We start from the raw sequence: 22,244 nt of genomic DNA, 5'->3' as shown, positions 1-22,244 counted from the left end.
AATAGAGTTATAGAGGGGAAACTGAGGAACACTGATGGAAGTCCACAGACAAGGCAGAGGTCACCAGAGGTGGTCTAATCGTGGGACTGCAGCTGCCTCCCTCTCACTGTGTCTCCTCACCACAGCCTTCTTGACTGTAGTGCCAGCAGCAATGAAGAACACCACATTGTAGATGAACCAAGATCGTCAACCAGATGACCCAAAGAAACACTGGATCACTGGGAAAGTGTTTGTGGGGGTTGGGGAGGGCTGGCTGGCTGGTGGCTTGGTTGGTTTTTGAATACAGGGTTTCTGTGTAGCATTGGCTATCTAGGAACCCATTCTGTAGACCAGGCTGGCCTCGAACTCAGATATTCACCTGCCTCTGCCTCCTGAGAGCTGAGATCAAATGCAGGCACTGCCACTGCCTGTTTCCTGTGAGACCAAGCCGTCGTGTGTCGGGTTATAGGCGTTTAACCATGCCCAGCTCAGACTGAGGGGTTAAAGTACTCATACTGTGCATATGAAGGGACATGGAAGAGAGCACACAGCAACACGTGTGCTCAAACAGTGAGGAAGAGGAAGAAGTGTAATGGACTGAGAAAATACTCTCTGGGCTGGAGGCTTTGCGTCAATCTCAGAACCGTGATGCAAAGAGGCAAGAGCCGGCTGAAGACGCTGTCAGCAGTGGGGCCCTTCCGGCCCTTCCTGAGGACCCTAGTTCAGTTCCCAGCACTCTGGTTGGGCAGCGTTATGTCAGCCCCAGGGCGTCTGATACCCTCTCCTTACCTGAAGTCACAAATGCAACATACACACAAATACAAATTACTGCTTTTTAAAAAGCAGAAAGGATTGTGTGCCAGCCTCACACAGTAGTGTGTTCCTGGGAAAAGAAAGGAACAGTAGGTAAAGGCTGGACCTCCCCAGTTGGTGTCCAACATCAAAGACCTAGACAGCATGGGCAGCGTCAAACACTAAAGACACACACGATACAGGCACATAGAGCAGTAATCTGCCTCACTGTCGTCTCCAGTGAGAACTGCATCCCCTCAGACGACACGCTCACGAACAGACTCAGAAACAACAGCACCGCAGGCCCTTAGAACTGCTCTCTGAAGTAGTTCCTCTTGATTTCAGTCACGTGGCCTAGACAGACAGGTCTCAGCAATTTTCTGAGAGCCCTCACAGGCTCTGCAGAACACCCTGACAAAGAATGAGGATACTCCACAGACGCACAGAAAGGAACTGTCTGACAAAGCATTGTGACAGAGTGGGAGTCTGCACAGTGATATGGACATCTGCACACACAGAACATGCAACACCACAGTGAACAGCACAAGCTGTGGCCCGAGGGTGACGTCGGGGCCTCACCGCTTCATTAGTAAACAGAATAAATAGTGCAGTGTGTGGCCATGACGGAAATGTCTATACTTTCTCTTCCTTTGTTATGAGCCTGAACCCGCTCTAAAACATAAGCTGTGCTTACAGATTACCAGGAGAGCCATTGCATATTGTGAGGGGTGCCCATGCAGTAGAAGGAGCAGAGAGGCCTGAACCAGCAAGCACCATCTGGCTGGCTTTTCAGGACTGTGTTTCTCTCTAGTCCTGGTCCGCAGCTTGTTCTGCACACCAGGCTGGTCTCTGCTGGGACATAAGGAATGTCAACTATGCCTAGACCCCAAACATCCATTACGAAGAGTTTCGGAGTGTTAACAGGGAGATCCTACTTCATTTTTAGACTGAAACTAGTTTGGTTGAGCCATGACAAGTGCAGCCTGGGGTTTGGGTGTGTTAAGACGGATGGAAAGGTAAATTAGAGAGCATGTTTGTCCTCCCTGAAGGGAGGACAGCCACAGCCAGGGTTACTACAGCCAGCAGGCGCATCTTAGCTCTTCACTGCCGATGGTGGTGGGTGAGCGAGGAGGGGAGTGCCTTTTCACAAGGCGGCCATGTAGAGCCCAGACCTGCAGCACGCAGTCCTGAACTAAACCCCCAGGTTTCTGCTCGCCACTGAGCGAGAGGAAATGTTTGCTTTAGTTTGGGCCCCATGATGAACCTGGGTAAGCCAGTGAGGTGCAAATGAGAAAAAGGCAGGATCACGTCAAAGGGTCTGCACTACTGCTATTTTTCCCGGAGTCTGAGGAGGAAAGTCGTTCTCTCTGGAGAGAGCATGAGAGGTGGGTCACTGTTCAGTGGGATTGTGCCATGGGTTGAGAACAACTTCCTTGAAGCCTGGAACAAATAGTTCTTTTGGAAGACGGGGGGAGCAGGCGTAGCTGTCCTGCCGGCCACTGGGGAGTAAGGCCTCACCAAGCGCAGCTCCTGGCCACCTCAATGCAGTTTATTGTATAATGTCCAGCATTAGATCTGAGAGAGTGGGGCTAATGTGACCACTTGTAGGCAAGCCTGGGGTGCATATGGAGAGCCCTGTCTCCAAACACCAAATCCAAACCAAATAAAAAGCCAAAACAACGGCAGCAAACCCCATGAGATGAAAAGCCACAAAGCAAGACCTAAAGCTCCCTCCCAGAAAGGCGGGTCCAGTGCATCATCTGGAATCCTTTGCGAGCAGGCCTGCCTCTCCCTCAGCCCTCAGTCCTCGCTGTGTGCCTGCGCCCTCACGGACGAGTGCCTGCTGCTGTACTTGCTGTCCCTTACTCCAGCCCTGACCACAGGACACCCGCAGGCTCACCCCTGAGCCTCCTCACGACTCTGTCTTCTGTCCTTGAATGGCAGCTTTTCTGATGCTCAGTTTTGCCTTGCATTTCCCATGCTCCAGCTGGGGACCAGTGTCTTTGCTTGTCTCTGTGCTTCTTCATTTGCAAGTGTCAGACCAGTTTGTTCTTTACTGTCTCTGACTTCAGTGCGTGCTGCAGGCTCCCTTTGGGAACGCTGTCCTGCCTGTCTGTGCTCTCCTTCAGCAGCCTTCACAGGGATCTGCTCCATCTTCTGCAGAAAGGCTTGCAGCTTGGGGATGTTGCTCTGGGTTTTCTGGGCAGAGTGTGGGCACTTGCTTTAAATATGGTTTGTGTGATCTAATGTCTTCCTGTGTTGGTGATGTGCATCTGCACTGTGGACTCCAAGCAGAACCTTTCCTCTTTACCCTTCATACAGTCTGGGTATGTAGCCCAGGCTAGTCCAGAGATCTGATTGCAGCCCCTGCCTGGGATCCTGGCATTATTTCTTTACTAATTTGTTAAGTATTTCTACAGAAGAAAGTTTATATTCTACTAGAGCGTTTGCCTCTGAGGCAGTGTGTGCCCTGATAAAATGTACGTACAGCATCTTCCAGCTGCAAGTTCTGACTCAGATCCTCCAAGAAAATGGCCTTCAAAGCAGACATTTGCGAGCCAGGTTTCCCCATTAGTTAATCAGTCCTGGCTGGGTTTGTTTGCCACTCAAGTTTACCTTCTTGGCTATTTTTCCCAGTATGTCCTGTCGGTTTATTCTAGTTATTGGTGTCATATGTTGATGGGTGTAAGGAAATAAAGGCCTGAGGTGGGGGCTGGGTTAAGGAGCTTTAGGTCTTGTGGTGCTTAGGCTTCCACATCCTGGGGATAACGATGTGAGTTGAAGGAGCTGTGTGCACTGCATTAGAGCATCCCCTTCAGCCTCATGCTTTGAGTCTGCTCTTGGTTGGCCGCTGTACTCACCCCCAGACCCCCGGTGCTCCCAGAAAGTGACGTCATTTCACTATGGTAGTTTATCTGGATGATCTGGTAGATATTTTACCCTATTTTACTTAGTTTTATGGTACTGGGAGTTAACTCATGCCTGCTAGCCAAACACTGTACCTATTGAACTAAGTGTCTAGCCAGTTAGTGCTTAGGTCAGTGGTCAAGAGTGTCAGGCAGCACGTACGTACGGATGCCCAGCTTATTGAAGCAGCATCACCTTTCTATTGTTCTAAAGTAATTCATGTTTGTCTGTGCAGGACAAACTCATTCTGAATTGGGAGGTCAGATGCTGTACCCGGACAGTGGATTGTTCCACAAACACGTGCTGTGCTGTCCACAGTGGGTGTGGGATTCTTTCCGCCAGGCATCTCATGGGACACTGATCGGCTCAGCTGGTAGCAAAGGCTGAGGTGGCACAGGTCTGAGGGACAGTGGTCAGAAGTGCTGGTTCGCAAGGTGCTGGCCTCCTCACTGAGGATGGCATTTAGCTTCCTGAGCTGAGTCTGCTGCACTTGGCTTGTATGTAGACCGGTGGGATACAGGAAGCAGGAATACTGCACTGTAAGAAGGGACACGTGGGGCCAGGGGGATGGCTCGGTGGGTAACGTACTTGTGCCCAGGTAAAAAGCCAGCTTATGCCTGTAATTCTAGCACTGGTGGGGGGCGAGGGAGAAGGGTCCCAAAGTGTGCTTTCCGGCCAGTCTAGCCAATCAGTGAGCTTCAGCTTCAGTGAGAGACCCTGACTCCAGAAATGGGAGTGATGAAGGGAAGGCGCCAGGCATGGCTCTCGGCTCCCGTGCATGCTCCCACAGGCATCCAGCTATGCAGATATGCTCACTTCAGCTAGAAAGCTTGCAGAGGAAGGTGTGCAATGACTCCCTCAGGGCCTGCTAACAGCTCCTTCCTAAGGCCCACATCACCATTTCCCCGGATGAACTCAGTGTAGACTCCCCAGTCTTCTCACTCACTAAGTCCATGCCTCATCCGTGGTGACTTAGCGCAGCACTCGGCCTCCTTGAGACACTAAGGGAGAAGAATTGCTGTGACTTTGAGCCCAGTCAGGGACACGTAGTGAGACCAGCATCTCAGAAACACAATTTATAGAAGAGCTGGCATGGGGTCCCTCTACATAGCCTTGGCTGTCCTGAACTCACCATATACACCAAGCTAGCCTCAAACTCCCAGAGATCTGCAGCAGACACAGAATTAGAAGCAACCAACACCTTATCTGTGTGCCTGGGATACTGTGAACTGTAGTCTTTGCTTTTTTTTCTTTTTTCTTTTTCTTTTTCTTTTTCTTTTTTTCGGAGCTGGGGACCGAACCCAGGGCCTTGCGTGTGTTAGGCAAGTGCTCTACCACTGAGCTAAATCCCCAACCTCTGTAGTCTTGCTTTGATGGCTGTCGCTTCTTTTTCTCTGAGGAAAAGAATTGTTAGCTCCAGGCGTGAGCAGCAGGTGTCGCTGCAGCTCTGCTCCCCGTGCTGTAGCTCTTCTCCCCGTGCTGCACTGCTCCTAGACGGCCAGTTCTCAGTTCAGCTCTCAAAACATTAGAGTGAGTGAGTGAGTGAGTGAGTGTGTATGGAGCTGCGGGGCTCTGTGTGAGACATACCTGTCCTCAGGGGCCCCGCGAGTCACTGAGGATGGGCTCAGTCCTTCCCCTTCACTACAGTCTGCACTGCTGGGCTGTAGGGTGGGTCACCTTCCACAGCCCTGCAGTGGCTTCTTACATTTGTCTCAGCATCGAAGGACACGGTGCCTTTACTTTCTGCTTGTGCCCTGGCTTTGACAACAAAGGCATCAATCATGAGGTTATCAGCAGGTTTTGATCTATTTAGGGATATGGATCCACTGTGCAGTTCTGGCTGGCCTGTGACTAAAGGCGTCCACCGTGTGCCCAGCCTGCAGCTCACAGCCGACTACAGCCCCAGTTCCAGGGAGTCCAACGCCCTCTTCTGGCCTCTGGGGGCACTGCACCTGTGGTGCACAGACAAACACAAAATCAACATAAGTACATCTTTACAGACGTGCCTTAATGGTGCTGTGTGCTCAGGTCTCCCTGCGTCACAGAAGAGCAGAGCTCACGCAGACCGGGTTAGCTTAGAAAGCCGGCTCTTCTGGGCTTTCAGTTCCTTAGCTGTCCCTGTGTTTGCTTAATTCACTTTGCACTGCATCTCTGTTGTTTGCACCGCCTTTTGCTGTGGCTTCTCTTTGTGAGCAGCAGTCGGTTGGTCCTTTTATATTACCTCCCAAGTGGGGCAAGGGTTACGTATGTTGTAATTCTAGTCATAACCAAAAGGAAGCATTTTTAGCTTTAAGAATTCTGCCTTACCAGAATTTTCAGAATTCAGGCACAAGCACGAAGAGCAACTGGATGTTTCCAGTTCTTCGCTCTCTGGTAATGATTTCTGGGTATCGCTGTCAACTAGGAAGCCTTCCTTGCAGCTGTTGGGTCCCTCCTCACTCATGTGCCAGAGTCTGCCCTGGGCATTATTGAGTGGGAGAAGCATGTGCTGTGCACACATCTCCTTGGCCTTCAAAGCGCTGGCTGTGGAGACCGACTTCTCGGGTGTAGGCAGTGTTTGGGTGTTTGGTGGTAATGGCCTGGGCCAAGGGTGGGCCCGGCATTGACTCGGCTGCCTTTTTGTTTCAGATGTCATCTGGGTGATTCTCAGTGTGGAGGTGGGTGGACTTTTAGGAGTAACGCAGCAGCTGTCATCCTTTGAAACGGAATTCAACACACAGCCACATCGCAAGGTAGAAGGAAACTTCAACCCGTTTGCCTCTCCCCAAAAGAACCGACAATCAGATGAAAACAGCCTAACAGACCCTGGGGGTTCCGAGTTCGACTCGATCAGCAAAAATACATGGGCTCCTGTTCCTGACCAAACCGAGCAAGATCAGGATAGACTGTCACAGAACTCTGTAAATCTGTCCCCCAGCAGTCACGCAAACAACTTATCAGTAGTGACTTACAGTAAGGTAGGTGCCCTCGGAGAAGGGGCAGGTGGCGGGCCCTGGGATTCGTGATGCTCCTTCCTGCAAACCTAGGACGCTAGACCAGCGCTGCCCACAACGGACTGGCTCCCTAACTACTCAGCACACCCATCGCTAGCCTCTCCCTCCCCAAGTGCCCTGTGGCTGCTGCTCCATCCCCCTGTGATTTACTTCTGTCTCTGTTCCACTCGGGCGCTGAACTGAGGCTCTTTATCGTTAATATTTTTAGGACGGTCAGAATCGTTAGTAGTGCTTCCGGGGCAGGAGTGTACTGGGCTTAGCCATTGGGCACCTGTATGCAGCAGGCTCCTGCTGGGTTTTCTTGCTTTAGGCAGGTTTCCTCTGAGTGAAAAGTCAAGCTCGGTTATTTTATCTTAAGATGTTGTCTGTGACTGTGTACTCTGTCACATAGTGTGTGTTGATGTCTTCAGTTTGCTTTGGCTCATGACTTCCTCCCCCGCACCCTGGAGTGGCTCAGATTGATATTTTGGCTTTGCACATGTGGGAGATGAGTGAGGGAACTGACTACCATTCAGTAGTCTGGCGCTCCCGCGAAGCTGTGCTGCGTGTTTGAGTTGCAGTTTCTCTGGGCTAGCTGTTCCCACTCACTGTTCAGGTAAAGATGGCTCCCGCCTCCCGGTTTGGGTCTGAGCCCACAGCTAGGGTTATCGTCAAGCTCAGCCCTGTGTGCACTGTCCCTCCGTGTACAGAACTGTCAAGTCCCCCTGTGCTTGGAGCTGCACTCAGCCTCACAGCTTACAGTGAGCTGTGTGCCGGAGTCAGGGTGGTCTGCGTACAGTGCTTGGTCAGTCTCCCAGGAACTGGCTTTAGTCACTTAGGCGGATGGGTGCACAGTGGGATTGTGGGGCTGAGGAAGTCATTTGGACACTTGTACAGCCATGTCCTGTTGAGCATGTAAGGCGTGAGTGGCCGAGCAGTGACTTGCCTGCATTAAGGAAAGCTCCACTTCGTTTGATGTTTGATGTAGGAGTCTCCCCTCTGCTTCTCAAGTATTGGGCTCGCAGGCCTAGTTGAACACAGCTGGCCAGGACCCCACATCCTCTCACACCAACACAGTCCCACACAGTTTTTCTTTGTTTCTAACACAGGGCCTCATAGCCTCAAGACTTGCTAAACAGCTGAGGAGGGTGGCCTTGAACTTGTTTTCCTGTGCCAACTAAGCTCTCGACAGCCACCACACCTCCTTCTCTGCTATGTTGGAGATGGAGTATGCTGTCGTGCAAAGTAGGCAAGCACCTGCCAACCGTGCTACATCCTGAACCCAGAATGTTGTCTAAAGCTCTCTTTGTTGTCTACACAGCAAGCAGAGCAGCCAGCCTTCACCACACCAGGCTCACACAGTGGAAGTCAGTGCGGCTGAGGTCAGCGGAAGGTGACAGTTGGCAGAAGCAGCTCACATACTCGATTGTTTGTAGAACAGGGCGCTGCTTTACCCAATTGAGCCTTGTACTGAGATGACAGCCATCTTAGGGAATTCTGGCTAAGGAGCTAATGTCGTTTCTAGCTGTGGTCCATCCTGTCCTTCAGAGATGGGGACACCTAGCCAGTGCAGTGGTTATTCACATGTTCATAACAGAGCAAAGGGCTGAGGCCCCTGCCAGCCCAAGGCCCCGCTCAGCCCTGTTGCTGGTGCTAGACAGTGGGAGCCATTCATGTGCTTAACAGACTGCCTCAGACTCTTTCCTGCCCACCTTCCCCCATCGAAAAGTAACCGAGGATCCAGCACCCACATGGCAGCTTACAAGTCTCTGTAGCCACAGTTCAGGGAATCCAACACCATCTTCTGATCTCCATAGGCATCAGGCATGGAGATAAAACATCCATGCACGCAAGTTATAGCTGTGGCTGTCCTGGAACTCACTCTGGAGGCCAGGCTGGCCTCAAACTCAGAGATCTGACTGACTGCCTGCCTCTGGAGTGCTGGGAGCACCACCTCACCTGCTTTACACATAAGTTTTTAAATACAAATAAAAGCAACTTCTCAGCTAGTGAGAGGACTCGGTGGAGGTGCTGATAGCCACGCCTGAAGAGTGCACGCAGGAAGGTGCAGGCTGTCCTCACTTCCACGTGTGTGCCATGCGCACCCTCACTGAATGCGTGAGAGATGACAGGAAGGCTTGGATAGAATGGATTCATAGTGTGAGACTTGAGTCTTAAGGAGACGTGGGACAAGCCTCGTTGTTGTTACTGGTTTTAATCCAAGCAAAATCTTACTCAGAAAACTATGAAACATCTGGCTATGTTGTCTGTGTCCAGCAAGCTGTGTTGGCTCCACCCCCTTTGGAATGGCCCAGGCAGTGGTCAGTGAGTAGTGACCACACCCCCTGTGTGTAGGGCATCTCACCGTCCAGTCAGAGCCCAAGGAGTAGAGTGCCGATTCCTGTCCACATTGTTGACCCTGCAGCAGGGAAGATTAGCCGCTTACAGAGCAAAGTCTGAATCAGAACTGTCGGCTGTATAACTCACGGTAGGAGTGCAACAGAATAAAGGGAAGGGGTCCACACGGGTCCCTGGAGCCGTGGACAGTGAGGCGGAAAGCTTAAGTGCTGAGGCGTGGGTCACTTGCCTGCAGTGTGCTGCTCTGAAGAGAGGGTGAGACAATCACAGAGGGCTTTGGAAATACTGCTGCTAACTCTGCACATGGCCGAGGCAGGTGGCTCTCTGTGAGGACAGCCAGGACTACACAGAGAAACCTTTCTGTCTTGGGAAAATAACAACAAAAGGCAAAAGAAAAGAAAATATTGGTATGAAGAGATTGAAGTGAGGGTTCAGGGTTCAGAGCATTGGCTGTTCTTCCAGAAGACCAGGTTCAATTCCCAGCACCTGCACGGCAGCTCCCAACCTTCCTTCCGTCTCAGACCTGACTCCCTCTGTGGCCTCCACAGGCACTGCATGCACATGCAGACTAATCCTCCATACAAAAGCAGACAGATGCAATATATCTAGATGTATACATACATGTGTGTGAGACTGAAGTGGACACAAATGGATGACAAGACTGCAACAGCATGTGTGTGACCAGTGAGTCCCCAGCGTTCACGTTGTTCTCTGACCTCGTTATGTAAAGAGACATTGAGGCATAGGTAGGGAATGCAGAGATGGTTCCATGGTTTGAAACATTTGCCGTTCTTAACAGAGGGAAGACCCCACATCCGGCGGCTCAGGGCCATCTGTAACTCCAAGGGCTCCAGCATCCTCTTCTGCCTCCTAGGGCACCTGCACACATGCACACAGACATACCGAGACACGCGTGCAGTAAGGTAGTAAGGAAGGCATAGGTAGTCCTACACGTGTATATTTGACTTGAGAACACAGACGTTTTCTTGAAAGTAGGCATGCTTCAAGTCATGCAGTATGTCCTTGGCCACATGAGGAGAGCTGCTTTCGAATTGTTCTAAATGCCCAGGCATACTTTACCTGTAGGTGAGGAAACACACGTTCTGAGGGGCTGTGTGCCTTGCCTGGTGTTGCAGCAGGATACAGGTACACTCTACTGTGGGCGCCACGTCTGAGAGGTCTCTGCCTTCTCCCGGTTGCTGTGCTTGCTTCCCTAGGCCCTCTTGTTGGCTGAAAGGACGGTGCTGAGGACCAACATGAACTGAGGTGACCGGGTGCCATCATCAGGGCAGGAGAGAGGCAGCACTGAGATGTGCGGAGACATTCTAGTGCAGAGCTGCCTGTGGTGTCTTCTGGGACAGCATTCCATCTGCACCCTGAAGAGAGCAGTGTCCTCCTTACATTTGAACTCTAGGACAAACAAGCCAAGGACACTTACAGTAGAATAGAAAGGGCCTGCAGAGTGAGGGGGCACGTGTGCTTTACCTGCTGCTGCCTTCAGTGTGTGGTGCTCGCCTGATGAGCTGCTGTTGGCACCAGTGGTCGGCAAGAGGTTGGGGTCACCTAGGGTGTAGCCAGAGAAGAAACGATGCTCTTGGAAAGCCATGCGAGGTCTCGAGATGGCTCCCTGCTGCCTGTGTAGTGGGGTTTAACTTGGTAGACAACGCAGAGATCTCTGGAGGACCCCACTCCTTGAGCACTGGCTGCTTATGTCAACAGAATAGCACCTCTGTCGTGTTGGGTCCTCAGCTCTGGGTGAGACCTCGCAGCCCACAGAGATGGCCCTCCCTAGGAGAGCGGCTGAAGGAGTCAGCCAGGGAAGCTGATGCCGGCCTGCTTCAGTCCAGGGGTCAGAGAAGACAGGGATGTGGTCTAGACAGTGCATACTCACACGGGGATCCAACTCGGGGCCAGTGAGCCCCTGTGTGGGCAGTTGGCTAATGGACTCTGCAAGGTGTGCTGTAGAAACAGAGTCCACCTACTGAAGTCAAAGAGGCCATCTCGTGAGCCACTTCTCTGCGTGCTTTCCACGACCTTCAGAACAATAAGACAAGGGAAGTGACTCAGGACAGGCGGGAATGAGTGTGAGGCCAGGCAAGCTGAAGCCAGGGAAAGGATGGCTGTTTGTCTCAGTTCTGAGAAGCAGGCTGCTGTTTGTCCTGTGCTTCCACTTTAAACTGGATCACAGCCTGAGCCTCTTCCGCCAAGCCCTGGTTCAGAAGGAGAACACGTGATTATCTCTGCTGCCTTCTGCTAACTCCTCCCTCCACTTTGCAATAGCCGAGAGTGCCATCTGCCCTCGTGGCCACAGCCCCACCTCACCCCTGTAGTTTTTGAGAATACAAGTGTGTGTGTGTGTGTGTTTGTGTGTGTGTGTGTGTGTGTGTGTGTGTGTGTGTGAGAGAGAGAGAGAGAGAGAGAGAGAGAACGTGAGAATGAACGTGTGTATGTGCACGTGTGCGCACGTGTACCCCACCCAACACTGAGGAGGCACAAGCCGAGATTGAGGACAGCCTGCAGCCTGGAATATACAGCAAGCTCCAGGCCAGTGAGGCAACACAGCGAGACCCTGAAACCCAGCTACGGTGGCTACATCTAAAGCCAGCGGCTTAGAAGGTGAGGCAGGAAACATTCCGGTGACAAGCACCCCAACCCAAAATCAAAGACTGAGACAGCTCAGCAGAAGAGTACAGCCAGGCCCCAGGCTAGAGGTGTCTGGGAGCCGCCATGAGTGTGCTCAGACTCGAACTTGGGTCCTTCTCAAGCCCTCCTCTAGGACTTCCATAGTTATAGGGAATAAAAAGCCCCCACCAGTGCCTGCTACCTTTCATGTCACTTAATTGTAGGCCATGGCCAGAACCCAGTTAGAGTCCGATGTTCTAGATCACGTTTTGGTGATAGGATTGGCTGTCCTGTGCAGATGGTCTGTATTTGTGTCAGGTGTAGCAACTCCTCACCCACCTGTAGCCGCTGAGAACCTGAGGCCAAGGAGAAAGAAGCAAGAGGGAGCACAGGCCCCGCCCACCCGTGCTCTGGCAGCCCAGCACATCCTGTACAGAAAGCGCTTGTCAGGGAACTCGGGGTTTGATGCTTTCCAATGACTCCATCTCCTGAAAGCTCCAACGAGCTAGTAAAGGCCTCTCTCAGCCGCTGGTGTTTGCATTGGCGTGGACTGAGTGTGCGCTTTAAATCGCCTGAGCAAACAGCGCAGGCCTGGAAATGTCTTTGTTACGTAGCAGTGCTGATGACTGAGGCTGAGAGGTCTGTCCAGGAACTAACTAACTAACACACACTCTCTCTCTCTCTCTCACTCTCTCTCTCTCTCTCTCTCTCTCAGCTCTGCGTTAGTTTCTAGTGGGGTTCTAAGGTTGGGTCTGTGAACTTGGGTCAGTGTCTCCTGACGTGGGTGCTGAGCATTCTCTGCTCTGACAACTCTTACGGCTCCAACAGAGCTGGTCACTGTGAGAGCCATTCTTATACCCAGGTGGAAGGGGCTGGGGCTTTTGCTTGTAGCGGGTTGCCTAAGGACCAGACAGTTGTCTGCTCTACATGGAGGCAGCCCTCATGGTGTCAGTCAGTTATGAGTCTCCTGCTCAGCTCTGCCGATCCCCGTCTTCAAAGTGTCACCAGTGCGCCCTGCCATGGGCAGGCACAGGTGCCAGAGAAGAGAACATAGGGTATGGAGAATGTGGCGGTCACTAGCTTTTCCTTTCGTGCACGTGTACCTGCTCCCAGGCGCTGGGTGCTCTGGAACACAGGAGTCATGGGCAGTTGTGAACCGCCGGTGGGCACGCTGGCTGGCACTGAGCACTGGTCCCGGAAGAGCAGCGAGCGTTCCTGACCACTGAGCCACCTCTCCAGCCCCTCTTCCTTTTGAGATTTTCTCCTTTTTTAATTCTTAGCATTTGTTTCTTTGTGTGAATGCAGTGTGCATGCCACAGCTCATGTGAACGTCAGCTTAATGGTAAAGCGCTGAGCCCCTGAGCATTTTAAATCTTTGTTGTCACAGGTACCCATGTTAGCCCAGTTCTGCTGCCTCAGCCTCCTCCGCACTGGGGTAGACGGCGTTTGTGCTCCCATTGGCTTCTTTGGTGGATAGTGGGAGTCGGTCTGAGCCAGCCTTAACTGCATAGCTGTGGTTGACTAGCACAAGCAGAAGTCTCCTCTTGCTTATTCCTCTGCCTCCCAAGTGCTGGGACTGAGGGTGTACGCCACTGTGCCTGACAGATTTCCTTACTTTTTAGAGATCTCCTTGCCCTAGGAGAGGCCAGAAAGAACCCGGCCCCCAGCATCTCGTCTAGGTTCTAGCACTGACTGTTAGGCCCCGAGGAGGCCAGGAAGCGTTAAATCCTTACTCAACCGAGCCCCTTCACCTGCTTATAGAACTTCAGTTAGTGTTTGGTTTGGTTCGGTTTGGTGGCATGAGACAGTTTCTAGCTGAAGACTGCTTTGTATAGGCTACATGCACCCTCTAGCAGCTGAGCCTAATCTCTGGCCCTCAGAGATCACGGAAGGACATGCTGGGTGGACCCCTCATGGCAGGTTTCTTAGTTGGAACAGGGAAAGGTTAAAGGCTGGCAGTGCTTGTTGGCCCTGGGTACCAAGGATGGGCAGAGGAGGGAGGTTAGGTGAGTGAATGAAAAGGAGATGGGGGTGGAAGGATGGATGCTGGATGGTTAGAGGTTGAGGGGAGAGGACAGAAACGTGGCTGACAGGATGGATAGGCTGGGGCGGATGCAGAAAGGTTGGATGGGTTGTGGCCAGACAGAAGGTACTGTTACAGAGATCAGAATAAATGGTTTTATAAGGCACTCATAACTTTTAAGTAGTTTGACAAGATCATAAGGCTGTGAACCCCAGGTTACCCTGGCATGGTCCTCATGCCTGAAGTAGGTGTCTACACTCATCCTTTGGCAGTGCAGGAATAAATATGTCTTTGAACTTTAGCACATTTTCCCAGGAAAATGACCCTGCCACACTGTCACCCAGCAGGTAGAAGGGATGAGTTTGACTATTTTGATTTGGCTGGTTGGTCCAGTTCCTGTTGATAAGACCCTCGGATCTGATCACGTTGGTCAGTCTCCAGCCCTAGATGGCCAGTCCTCAGCAGGGCCCCAGCACTTGATATGTGCAGTCCAGTATCAGGCCAGCACTTCCTGCTAAACCTTGTACTCGTCTGTGTTTGCACTGGGTGAGCAAAGCTAGGAAGAGGATGAGCAGGCCTCATGTTTGCTGTCCTTGGGGGCGGGGGTGCTTCCCTGATGGCAGCAAGCACTCGTCTTTATTAGCCTGTGTGAACCTTTGTGTTTACTTAAGCCAGATCACAAAAGCGAAATAAAGACAGGCATGTGAAGGTCGCCATGCTGTGGTTCATCTACGCAAGTTTTCAAGTAGAGGGAGATTAACCCAGATGGTCTCTGGGAAATGTCCCTCCTAAGGGACTTTCGGCTCCTTTCTGGCACCTCACCCCGAAGATAAAAGACAAGAGCTGAGTCCGCAGCAGAGTGATGAGTCCCTTCCTTCCTTTTTAGTGCAGTGTGAAGGATGGGTGGGGCGGTCTGTGTGCTAGTATAAGTTCGAGTGTTTTAAATCTAGAAATGCAGAACATGGCATTTCAAATGCCGGTAGGATTCCTCAAGTGGAAGATTCTACACTAAGAACCCCTGTTTGATTTAAAAAAAAAAAAATGGTCAGAGAGTAAGCCATGTGTGATAAAATGTCAATAAACTGTTTGGTCTTGGGTCCCAGCCCCAGCCAGCTTGTTAAGTGTGTGCAGATATTCCAAAGCCGGGGGGGGGGGGGGGGGACGGTCAGGCCCAAGCACTTCCAGCACGGGTCAGTTCGCATCTCTCTGACACCACAGTGGGACTCCGTATGAACGGGCCTCACGGAGCCTCCTGGACTGGCTGTGACTCTCGCTGCTGCTCATGAGGCTGCCTCATACGGTTGTTGGTGTTGGGTTTGCTTGGCAGACTGTGTCAGAAGTCCAGATCTTTCCCCACAAATACTAAGGCTTGACCCTGGCAGCACCTGCTGGGCCTGTTCTCGCCGAGCCCCTCTTTGGTGCACAGATCTTTGGTGCTAGATCTTTAAGTTGTTCTTGAAGAAGATAAGGATGGGTTTGCATGAACTTGCATGCATACAGAACAAAGTATTTTAGAAAGGTGGCCAGCTTGTGGCTCACAGTAGTCAACACTGCCCCTCAGACAGATCGTTCAGGACCTGACCCAGCTGCCTGAATATTCACCTGGCTGGAAGTGAGGTGAACGATCTCTTCTCTCAGGGGCAAAGAGGAGACGTCTTTGCTGCCTGTGTGTGGAGCTTGTGTTCCATGGAGAGCCTCACTACCTGCGTGCTGGCACTGGTTTATGCTCGGGCTGCCCACAGTCTTGACAGCTATTCCTTGCCAAGCCTTCACTACTGCAGGCCTGAGCTGTCCCTCCTCCTCTGGCATATGTGGTAACAGCTCCAAAGAGAAACTTGTTTCTCTGCATTTTTGAGTTAGCTCTAGGAAGAATTGGCCTTTAGATATGGAGCCAGTAGGACAGTTTTTCTTCTTCTTCTTCTTCTCCTTCTTCTTCTTCTTCTTCTTCTTCTTCTTCTTCTTCTTCTTCTTCTTCTTCTTCTTCTTCTTCTTTCTTCTTCTTTCTTCTTTCTTCTTCTTCTTCTTTCTTTCTTCTTCTTCTTCTTTCTTTCTTCTTCTTTCTTCTTCTTCTTCTTCTTTCTTCTTCTTCTTCTTCTTCTTTCTTCTTTCTTCTTTCTTCTTCTTTCTTCTTCTTCTTCTTCTTCTTCTTTTTTCTTTTTTTCGGAGCTGGGGACCGAACCCAGGGCCTTGCGCTTGCTAAATCTCCAACCCCAGTAGGACAGTTCTTTACTGGATGGGTGTACTCACATCATGGTTGGCACGGCCGTAGGACTCAGAAAGGGGCGAGGGTGGCTTTCTCCACCATGCTGGTGCGCTGAGTTTTGTTTGGGTCAGAGTTCGCTCTCTGGTACCGTCTGGTGCTGCGTCATCCCCTGCCAGCTGTGCGCTGCTACAGACGATGTGAGAGAGAGAGTTGGGGCTAGGGAGGTGGCTCAGTGGATAAAGTGGATGAAGCGGGAGCATGAGGAACTAAGTCTGTCCCCAGCATCCACAGCAGAGCTGGGTGCAGTGGCCTGTCCCTGAGTCTAGTGCAGGGGAGCTGGAGACACAAGGGCCTTAGGGCTTCCTGGTCAGTGTGACTAGATGGGGAGCTCTGTCTCCACACCCGTGTGCATGTGTGCACAGCCGTCACTAGATGCCAGGCAAGAGTGAACACCGCCTGCACTTCAGACCCCAGCTTCCAGGCTGGGCTTGGTGTTGACCACCAGCGCCTGTGCACTGGCTTGTGGAACTGTAGCGGAGTCTGAGGTGTGGATGGGCCTGGGCCTGGCTGCTGGCTCTCTCCAAGCCTATTAGGAAAAGCGCTTTCCCATGTGGCCTCCTGCCACACAGGATGCCCGACACGCTGTGGTGGAACCCTCAGCAGTCTCCCCTCTGCAACTGGTGCAGTGTTGCCTGTGTCCTGTGGTCTCCTTACGACATGTGATCCTGCACAAGGTGGTTTCCAAAGAGATGGCTCCGTCCTCCCTCCCTCAAAGTGACAGTAGTTAAATTGTCCCTCAGCCCCCTTTGCACAGTTAGACATCGGCTCTGTAGCTATGCTGCTCTTGATTTGAAAGAGAATTACATGGGCTTCGTCTTTCCAGAAGACCCAGAACCTCAGTTAGTAGAGAATCAAGGACAGCCATAAGCTGAGCCAGTCAGACACATACACGGCTTGGTCTGGGTCCAACACCAACTAGGTGTCATTTGGAGAGCTCACGTCTATCCCTGTCCCTGCCCAGCGCACACATCTCATCTCCACTGTTACATGGGGCATGAGGGAGTCAACACACAGTAGCATTCACAGACAAGCCACAGGCCTGGGGTGCAGGGGTGCTGTGGGCTGGGGCTGGGTGGGTCCCTCATCTGAAGGAAGCCTGGCCTTTCCCTTTGTGCTTCTCTCCTGCTCAGACGTCCGAACACCGTGTTACTTCCCAGTCTGAAGAGCCTAAGCTTCCTCCGCTGTTCAGGCGGGCGAAGAGCTGCTGGGAAGTGCGGAGTCAGGGCTGCTGCCTTCAGCCACTCTGTGCTCACCACAGGCCCCTGTGAGCCACCAAGGGCTGCGGCTCTGACTCCCGAGGTGGCCACAGCCTCCGTTTAGTTCCCTGTTGGAGATGTGGCTAGGGAGGGCCCAGGCATGTGGCATCTGGGCATCCTAAACATCAACCCCTTAGTTCCCAGTGCCTGCCTTTCAGGCAGGTTCATCCCCACTGTGGGATGGAGCAGCATTTGTCTCTGGATCTCAGACTCAGTGGGTGCTGTTGATGCTCTCCCTGGTCACACACATACACGCACACACACACACACCACACCACACACACCACACACACACACACACCACACACACACACACCACACACACCACACACACACACACACACACACACAGTACTTTCTACTGAAAAATCTCACGCTCCTATCCTGGGTAGCTTTGGTGGCGTCCGCTGGCATTTTCCTTGGCTTCTGGTTTTCAGCGTCCTGAGCCTGGCACTGTGTTATGTGGCTACCTGGAAAGTGGGGAGCCACATGGAGGAGCCAGGTGGTGAGGGAAGTGTGGTGAGTGAGCAGAGTCCAGGGCCTCACATCCACCACCACTGGCCACCCACCCGCGCTTGGAGCCTCCAGGCTGTGACAAGTGAATGGATGGTCCAGGTACTCGTGTGCCCTGCCCTCCAAAAACCAAAAAGAGCTAGTGAACCATTTACAAACCTGACTTACAGGGCCTGACCCTCCGGGAATTCGCTTGTCAGGTGCCTGTCCTTGTTCGGTTACTAAATTAGTGCCTTCTGAGAGCCAGGCACCACACTGGGCCCTCAGAGTGGCCCTGTCTCCGCTGTAGCCACATAATTCTGTTTAAAGAAAAGTTTAATTTCTGAAAGCATGCTGACTTTGCCTACATTCCTTCAAGTAGACGGGAAGTGTCCCATTCCTTCCCATTGTAAGTTATGCCTGGATCGGGATTCTCCGGCTGGATGTCAAGCACAGGTTGGTTGTCTCTGGTCACTTGTGGGATGGCTGGATCCGTGTGTTCTCCACAGAGGTGGTAGAGTGCACAGCCCACCCTAGAGCTAGCTGGTTACCTGTTACCTTTGACCTTTCAGGTCTTTGCTTTGAGTGAGTCCTCCTGAAGAAAGGGAGGCACAGTCCTGCCGCTCTTCTAGGGCTAACTTAGCATTAGTCTCCTTGTTTGTTTCCCTGCGTAGCCCTGGCTGTCCTGGAACTCATTGTAAACCAGGCTCCAACTCAGAGATCCTGCCTCTGCCTCCGGGCGCCGGATTAAAGGTGTGCACCATCACTGCCCAGCAGAGCTTGGTTGTTGATACCGGGCAGACAGGATGGAGGTCTTCACCACTCAACAAGGAGCATAGGCAGCGCCTTTGGGATGAGGAGGCTCACGAATTCCAGTCCTGGGGCTGGCCAGGGAGCTCAGCATTCAGAGCACTTGGTGCCCGTGCCAGCGATACAGGTGGCGTCCGCGCACTCACCTGTAGCCTCAGCTCCAGGGCACCACCCTGCACCTGCTCCTGGGCTCCATGGGCTCCTGCACGTATGTGCTGTGCATGAACTCACAGAGGCACAGCCAGAATAACGTCAGTGTACATGAGGTCACATACAGAGACCCTGCCTAAGGCAAGACAGAAGGAACAAGGGAAGTCAGCATCCAGTGGTCTGAAATGTGGCAGGAGGGACAGCGCTGGTCCCAGATACGCTGCTGAGGCCTTCTAGCAGCTGCCACCACACAGACCTGGTAGGCACTTGCCACCTTATTTCCGGGATGCAAATGAGGAATAGGGACAGTGTGGGGCAGGTCCCGGAACCATGTGTGTGCTGTTTTTACATGTACCCATTTTGTGCGTGCCACAGCATGCATGTCAGAGTCAGGGGACAACCTGTAAAGTCAGTTCTCGTTCCACCTGTGGATGCCGGGAACTGAACTCAGGGCATCAGGCCTGGCAGCAGGTGGCTTCATCCACTATGTGTCACATTGCAGTGGAGAGCCTGTTGTCAAGGATACGTGAACGATTCGCAGCCTAGCAGGAAGAAAGTGAGCATCCGTAGAACTGCATCACGGGACAGCAGTGTCTCTGGCCTCTGGCTGGCTGTGGGGCTCAGTGGGAAACAACAGCTTTCCACATCCTGGCCCGTGGGCTGATGAGATGCTCAGCGGCCAGGGCGGTGACCCCCGTGCCTCTGACGGGGCTGGCTTTGCTTGTCAGGCAGCACCAGGAGATTCCGTCACTCACTGTCCTCACTCTCTTTCAGGGGCTCCACGGGCCTTACCCCTTCGGCCAGTCTTAAACGGGTGTCAGCAAGAAGAAAAACTAACAAAGACAGAAGGCCTGACTTTGGGGGGAGAGGGCAAGGGGTTCCTCTGGATTGCAGAACACATCGCATGGACCCCTGGCTCAGACCCCCACCTACCCCCCAATCACGGAAGAAGAGGAAGAAAGAGACTAGTTTTGAGTGAACTCAGTATGCGTGTGTGAATGCTGAACTGCGGAGTGGTTTGAGGCGACCGAGAAGAGATCCACGCAGCCACCTTGGGTTTGGTGATGACGTCAGTCTAATGAGTTGTTAGGTCACTGGGGAAGGGGAAGAAATTTAAATGGGGGAAAATAAGCCATCTTTTTAAACAAAAATTATTTTACCTACAGAGAGGTTGTAGTTTTGAGCACACGTTAGTTTCTCCCTCCCTCTTCCTGATGTTTATCTTCTACATAAAGGACAGCATGCTACAGGACAGCGCCTGCTCTGTGCCTGTCACAGTAAGGCTGGCGTGGCATGCCTGGGACTCTGCTAGTCAGGGCTGCTGGGCACGCGCTGTGTGCCACCGACTGCAGAGTCTGACCCCGTTTGTTCTTAGGGCATCTGCCAGTGAGAAGATGTCACCTTCCTCCTCTCTTCTCCTTAACCTCTTGTTAATTCACCCCTTAGAACTGGTGTCTGTCAGCCTTGGGGCTTCTTAGCATCAGAATCTCTCTGAGGCAAGGATTTCCTGTGTGGCCACAGAAGCTCCGGGCATTCCATCCCAGAGGGTCCTTTCCATACACTTGTGACAGCTGGAGTGCAGTGGCTCCCGCTGCGTGTGCGCACGTGTGCGCCATGCACACGGGGTTGTAGGGCGTCTGCAAGTGTGAAGTGTTCCCTGCTTCTCTTGTCACACAGCTCCCCTCCCTGGGTCTCCCCCACATGTCCTGTGGCTCCAGCCATTACAGAGTGATGGTGCAGCCCCGGCAGGAGCCCCACCACTGACCACTACCCGAGAGGCCACAGTCAGGTGGAAATGAAAAGACCTGCAGTGGGGCGGGGCTGCTTAGTGTGGGCAGCAGGTGCCCACTGGTGTCCCGTGGACTCCACTTGGGTTGAAGTGTGGATGTCTCCATGGGACACTCAAACCAGGCTAGAACAGCTGTCTGCCAAAGATACAAGAATATGCAAAGTCCTCCTCTAACCCCTCCTTCCCTAAGTCGGTGGCTTGAGAGCCGGGGATTTGGATTTGGTGTGGTTGCAGGGTCCCCTGCCTGCCTCCAGCCCCCATGTGCTCCAGGGTTGTGAGCAGAGCAGGGAGATCAAGGTGTGAGTGGCTGTAGGTGGTCTTCTAGCGCGGGTGCGGGTCTGGTCTGCCTGCCTGTCTGTCTCTGTCTCTGGATGTTTGAGTTCCAAAAAGTGTGTGGTGTGTGTGTTCCTCATCTTCTGAGACTGTTGATTTTAAACACTTGATTGTGAACGAAAAGCTTCTATGAAAACCCCTCACCTTTCCATATCCCCAAAAACAAACCAACAAAAGTCCCTGGGGCAGGTGGAGAAGTCTGTGGCTGGGTCTCCAGTGAGGTGGGTGGACTTCTGTGTGACCCTTACTTCCTCTGCACACGTAGACCCTTGAGCCAAGAGCAGTTCCTACCAGGTGCCCAAGCCACAAGTCTCAGGGGGCTTTGTCTGAGGACCTTCTTGGGGCCAGACAACTGATGCCAGTCTCTGAGGACACTGCCACCCTCGAGCACATGCATGCCCAGCCATTCTCCTGCTCTGGCCTTGGAGCAGGGGCTCCAGACGCTCTCCTGGAACCGAGAGGCTTCAGCCTGGCCTCACTGGCTTCCCCGTCTGACCCCCCTAGGACCACACTTGCTCAGTTTCCAGCTGTCGCCAAGTGTCCTCCCTCTCCTCCTGTGCCCCTTCCTGCTTGTAGCAGCCCCACTTGGCAAATGTAACGGCTCAGGTACCCTGGCTTCCTTCCCAGAAACAAGCCTTGTCTGTGCATCCTGGAGAGGTAGCTCCTTCAGAAGGCCAGAGCTGGTGCAAGCCTTGACCATTCTGCAGCCCTTAGAGCTGTCACACATGAGCACTTGGCCATCTTTTGGCAGGACCCCCATCTGACAGCACATGCCAAGTTTCAGGAGGATTGGGGGGCCATCAGTGGGTGCAGTCTTGGGAAGAATCTGTGTGTGTACGTGTGTGTCTGTGCACGCACGTGTGCATGCCTATGTCTTTTTGACATGGAGACAACTGAATTTGGAATATTTGTCTACAAAGCAGCCTCCTATCCCCCCGTGTGGACTGGCTGTAGCCATAAGCCAGGCGCTTACACCGAGATAGCTGGTGGCCAAGGTGGGAAGTGAGCATGAGTGTAAAGACCCGGATTTAGCCCAGCTCCCAGCAGGAAAGGACAGAATCATCAGGCTCACAGGTGCAGACCAGTGTGCTCTCTCCACCTGCCCTCTTACCCCTTGTTTCCTTGGGTGAATGTGGGGCAGCCTGCTGTCCCTCCCTCCTGGACACTGATGGCTGTCTGGTGGGGGCTTGTGGTGCCTAGGAGATGAAGATGAGGTTTTCCTTACCATGTAAATGAATATTTGTATGATTAAATTAACACAAAAAAACAAACCCACCTTTCTCTGTGTGAGTTTTGTTGCCCCCTTGAGCTAGCGCCTATCGGCCTGTGATACCCCGCAGTGGCTCTGGTGCAGGCAGGAGAACTGAGACCCTGAGGTACACATTTTGGAAAGTGTATCTTTACTCTGGCGGCTGAGGAGGACTTGACACACGGCCAGAGATGCTCCACGTCTGGTGGTCGGTGGCAGTGGACGGTGAAGCTGCTCACGTGCTGGCTG

The 22,244-nt window shown here is 52.6% G+C and overlaps 1 protein-coding gene across 3 annotated transcripts in view; it reads left to right on the top strand.

Annotated features, from left to right (window-relative positions):
* Ilrun (inflammation and lipid regulator with UBA-like and NBR1-like domains) overlaps window positions 1–22,017 on the top strand; it is a 66,362-nt gene extending 44,345 nt beyond the window's left edge. Inside the window, exons 4-5 of one of the 3 annotated variants that reach the window (NM_001039607.2) lie at window positions 6,307–6,410; window positions 19,399–22,017. In NM_001039607.2, coding sequence (NP_001034696.1) covers window positions 6,307–6,410; window positions 19,399–19,434 — 140 coding nt within the window. In that variant the 3' untranslated portion in view covers window positions 19,435–22,017. Of the gene's footprint in view, window positions 1–6,306 lie in introns of all 3 variants that reach the window. The other 2 variants (NM_001410292.1, XM_063278990.1) reach the window with 2 other exon arrangements.
* The last annotated feature ends 227 nt before the right edge of the window (window positions 22,018–22,244 follow it).

The sequence above is a fragment of the Rattus norvegicus genome, chromosome 20 (assembly GCF_036323735.1).
Source record: "Rattus norvegicus strain BN/NHsdMcwi chromosome 20, GRCr8, whole genome shotgun sequence".
Lineage (NCBI taxonomy): Eukaryota > Metazoa > Chordata > Mammalia > Rodentia > Muridae > Rattus > Rattus norvegicus.
The sequence above is the reverse complement of the archived record's forward strand: the minus strand, read 5'-3'. Positions and strand labels throughout refer to the sequence as shown.